The 4,913-nt window shown below is 46.3% G+C and overlaps 1 protein-coding gene across 1 annotated transcript; it reads right to left on the bottom strand.

Moving 5' to 3' along the window:
* Positions 1-1,013: 1,013 nt before the first annotated feature.
* foxa2 (forkhead box A2) lies at positions 1,014-3,589 on the bottom strand. Its single transcript, XM_017711779.2, has 2 exons — positions 3,256-3,589; positions 1,014-2,678 (listed from the first exon to the last, which is right to left on the bottom strand). The coding sequence occupies exons 1-2, from the start codon at positions 3,451-3,453 to the stop codon at positions 1,464-1,466; spliced, it is 1,413 nt and encodes a 470-aa protein (XP_017567268.1). The 5' UTR covers positions 3,454-3,589; the 3' UTR covers positions 1,014-1,463.
* Between the last annotated feature and the right edge of the window lie 1,324 nt (positions 3,590-4,913).

The raw sequence follows: 4,913 nt of genomic DNA, 5'->3' as shown, positions 1-4,913 counted from the left end.
GACTTACAGTCTGCACGAGGCTTTTACTCCTCTACCTCAGTCTGCGACCTGCTGTGAGTGGACGAGCATTAAATTATACCACAGTGTCCAGTCTGGATGTCCTGCATGAGGTGGACCATCATTCCTCTTAACACAGACTTTTATTTGTAATGAAGCTGTGATTCACACTAGTGCAGAATTCATGGTAAACTAGCGATAGTGGATGGATATTTTGATTTGCAGCTACTTACCAGATTCAGCCTGACCTGAAATCCACTTCTCTTTATGCTTTATGGCAGAATTAATAATCGAATGATAACAACACATAAAAATAATAATAATTATATACATTTCTGTGTATATATATATATATATATATATATATATATATATATATATATATATATATATATATATATAACTTTGTTTCTATAAGGCTGCCTAACTTTAAAAAAAAAAACAATCAAATGAATAGAAAAAAGAGGTAGAATGAATGAATATTAATATTTCTACATATTGCCTTCTGTGACTAAGAGTAGGCCTAGATGATTGCATTAAACTCCATTTAAAATCTCTTCGCCGTCTTGAGTTATTGGGCTTTTAAAGCTCTCGTTTTGAATGCTTAATTTTGACTCCTCATTTTGAATACTAATGTCACGCTCGGCCCCTCTGAAAACCCCTCAGCCTTCTGCCTGCCTCTGTTTACTGAGGAGCTGCTTCTGGAGAGAGAAATCCCAAGAGAGAGCTTTGCACCATTTTTATGAATATCTGCGCATTTAGAAAAATAAAAGTGGCACTATTGGTAAAACTCATGTTGATAAACGCCCGCTTTTAATTTTCTATCGTCTCATATTCCTGTAACTGAGCGTTTACTGCCTGTACTGATCAGATCGCCCATCATTAAAGCCCACAGTGAAGATGCAGAGTGAAACGCTGAGTGTATTTAGGGCTAATTCGTTGTGTTCGTTGCTGAAGCTGAAGGTCAAAACCCATCTGAATCCTGAGTGAGTGAATGAAGACGCGGACTGGCTGTGCTCAGTAAAAATTCAAATAACACTTTAATATAGATTCTGTTCTTGTCATCAACTACAAGAATACACAATTTACAAGCCATAAATAAGGTATTTTTTCACAAATGGACAGAAGAACTTTTCGTTCCTCTCATTCGTTCAGGACTCTCAGTAGTCAGGCGCGTGTTCTTTTTTTCTTTTTTGGTCCCTTTCGCCTGGAGTTCGTCACATTCGTTTCTTCACAACGTTTTTATTATTTTTTTATTTCAGATTTTTGTACAAAATAATTACTAATAAACTCGACCACTAAATTAACGAGCAGAAACGGCAGGAAGGAAAAAACGTCCAGAGAGAATACATTATGCACAAACTGCATTTTTACAAATATACAAAGTTTATTTTAAGGTCCGTGAGGCTTTAGTTGTTGTTGTTGTTGTTGTTGTTGTTTTTGTTATTGTTGTTGTTGTTGTTGTTTTAGGAGGAGTTCATGATGGGCCTCGAGTACATGCCTTGGTAGTAGGACGTGTCTGCGGCCAGTGGCGACGTGTCGAAGCCGGCTTTGCTCGCCATGGAGCCCATGGAGAGGGCAGCGCCGGCCATGGGGGAGCCGTAGCCGTAGTGCATGACCTGCTCGTAGGCTTTCAGGTCCATTTTGTGGTGCGCATGGTGCTGCTGCTCGGAGGACATGAGGTTGTTGATGGAAAACGGGTGGTTGAACGAGTAGTGGTGCTCGGGCTTAAGGTGGGCGTCGTGCGGAAGCACCGAGTGATGCTGGGCGAGGAGCTGCTGCTGCTGCTGCTGTTGCTGCTGTTGCTGCTGTTGGTGTTGGGTGGTCGGCGAGGCCGCCGGGTCTGGACTAACACCCCGAGTGGACTTCATGTCGCCCAGCGCGCGCTTATGCTCGTTGACCGGGGAGTGTGACGGCGGCGTCTCGTTGCCGTGGCAGCTCTCCGGAGTCCCGTGCGAGCCTCCGTCCGCCGACTTCCGCCCGCCGCCCTCCTTCCCCAGCGGCTTGTCGCACTTGAAGCGCTTCTGCCTGCGCAGGTAGCAGCCGTTCTCGAACATGTTGCCCGAATCCGGGTGCAGCGTCCAGAAGGAGCCCTTGCCCGGTTTGTCCGGCGAGCGGGGCACCTTGACGAAGCAGTCGTTGAAGGACAGCGAGTGGCGAATAGAGTTCTGCCAGCGCTGCTGGTTCTGCCTGTAGAAGGGGAACAGGTCCATGATCCACTGGTAGATCTCGCTCAGCGTCAGCATCTTGCTGGGCGACTGCTGGATGGCCATGGTGATGAGGGAGATGTACGAGTAAGGGGGCTTGGCGTGCGTGTAGCTCCTCCGGTACGTTTTGGGGTCGCGCGCCCTGTTCATGTTCGACTGGCCGTACATGGGGCTCATGGGGTTCACGTTGGGGTACGCGCCTAGCGCGTTCATGGCGGGCGCCTGTGCCGTCATGGGGCTCATGCTGGGGCTCAGAGCCGCGCTCATGCCCGTCATGCTCGCCCCCATGCCGGCCATTGCGCCAGCGCCGGGGGACATGCCCGTCATGGACGGACTCATGCCCGTGTTGACGTACGACATGTTCATGCTGTTAGCCGTCATGTTAGCCGTCGTACTCATTCCCGACATGGTCATGTAAGTGTTCATGGAGTTCATTCCCAGGCCAGTGTTCATGTTGCCAACAGAGGTATAACACTGAAAAAAAGCAATGAAAAGAAGGGAAATGAGAAATGCATGGAAACATTTTCTGATCTTTGACCCTTAAAAGATTTTCGCGTTATTTACAACAAGAAGAAAATCGTTTAAATGGTGAATTAATTCTGCATTTTTTTATTTGATAAAATTCCTAAAGTGGTGCGTTCAGCGCAACTGATCCAGTGCCTCCACTAAACAGCAATCAAGTTAACAAGTTACTTGAAAAAAATGGAATATTTGCTCATCATTAAGCCTCCGCGTGGACCTAAAGACTGCGTGATGCCATTTCCCTGATACAGTCATATATACATAAGGGTCCAGAATTGGAAGGGAAGTTTGCATTACATGTCAAGCCCCAACTTTTTGTTAGGATAGCGCAGGGCTTCGAGACGGGGGAGGATTTGGAGGCGCCTCAAGTCAATATTTGATCTCAAAGTTAATATTATCTCAGGGCTAATATTGAGTTGTATAAAACGGAATCGGCTTTTTGACGAGGAAAAAAATATGTAATATATATATAGTGAGAGACAGAGCGAGAGAGGGAGAGAGAGCGGGGCTATATTTAGGCTATACCGACCTCAGGTTCTCCGTAGTAGCTGCTCCAGTCTGCGTGTTCGTGTCCTTCCATTTTGACAGCACCGAGCATCCTGGAAGTTTCGTCCACCTTCCCAAAAAACGCTTTCCCACACAACAGCGTCCTCTGGCAGGCTGTGGCTGTTTGGAACCACAGGCTGCTCGTGTCGCCGTGCTCTGCCGCCGTCAGGGGCTGGCGCATGTGTGTGTGTGTATGTATGTGTGTGTGTGTGTGTGTGTGTGTATTTGTGTGGGAGGTAGCCGTGGCCGCTGATGATGACTGGAGCTCAGTGACGCCCGCTTGCGCCTCTTAACGCTGTGATATAAGCTGTGTGCGCCGGGCGAGCCTCCAATCCCTTCTCCACTCGGCCCTATTTGAATAATCTGCTCACACCTAGGCGCGAGACTTTCTCCGTTTGCCCCCCTATTGTGCACCTGCGCCGCTCCAAAAAAGAGCAGCCTCCATGTGAAAAGATTCATTATGACCTAATCTTATTGTATTCCAGCAGGAGAGAGGGAGGGGGGTGTTGAGGGATGGAGGGAGGGGGGGTGCTTTATCATGCACAACCTGGAAAAAAAGAAATTTTTGAAACCATGCACGTCATTTATTGAAGGAAGTCTACATCCGATAGTTTATTCTGCTTCCATGTTTTTGGCTTTTCTCGCAGAATAACGTAAATAAGATATTTAGGCACTGAAATCATCCCAGAGGCTTATTGTTTGCACCTTAATGATGAACTACAAGGCTGTTTTTTGGCAGGTTTAGATGGCAATATATACCCTTCAGATTTCAGCTTGTTTTTTCCCATTTAAAAACGTTTAGATATAAACTAAAACATGAAAAAGAAGATGCAGCCTGTTGACCTCTTAGTTGAGAATGCAGTAGAGAAGACGCCGCGGAGGTGAATACAGTCAGAGCAAGTGCCATCGTGTGTTTGACATGGGCCAGTTTGGCTTGCTCTCTGAGTTTGTTTACGTGAGTGCTAATATATGTAACTAATAGCAGGACGTAGTTTGCTAATATAACAGCTTCACTCTTAGCAAGCAGGTCATCAGTGTTGATTCTGCAGAGCTCAGTGGCCAGATTTGATTGCCTTCACTAAACAAAGTAGCCTAACATTTATCCAATGTGTTTGACTATCCACGAAATAGAGGAACCACGCAGGCGAATGCTGATGGGTTGGTTACGCAGGGCTTGACTTTGGCTAATTTAAAGCCACTTCACTCATTATTAGACCAAACTAACCAATTAACAAGACATTTTAGGTCAGTTTTGCGCAGTGGTCAAGAGTTTACCAAAGGCAGAGTGAACATGACTCTGCTGATGTTTTGTCAGTCATGTATATCTGTTACTTCACAGTTTCTTCTAATAGATACCTCGGTGTGTCAGAGCGCCCCCTGTTGCACCAAAATGAAGCTACACGCCTGCACATCATTTGATCCCGCATATGATTTTGCCGATGTGGTGACTTCATGTGGGTCACAGAGGTGTGTAGCTGTCTCTGCAGATATGTACGTGTTTGAGGTCTTGCTGACTCGAGGCTGAGCACATTCCCTGCTGACCTTTCGCAAAACTCCTCCGTGAAGAGTTCGCGTTCATGCCTAGGTGTTTGGCACGTGCCTGTCCAGCGGTGTTATCGTGTGCTATCTGTTTGATTACGT

The sequence above is a fragment of the Pygocentrus nattereri genome, chromosome 10, assembly GCF_015220715.1.
Source record: "Pygocentrus nattereri isolate fPygNat1 chromosome 10, fPygNat1.pri, whole genome shotgun sequence".
NCBI classification, from domain to species: Eukaryota; Metazoa; Chordata; class Actinopteri; order Characiformes; family Serrasalmidae; genus Pygocentrus; species Pygocentrus nattereri.
Note: the sequence above shows the minus strand (reverse complement) of the source record. Positions and strands in the feature narration are given on the sequence as shown.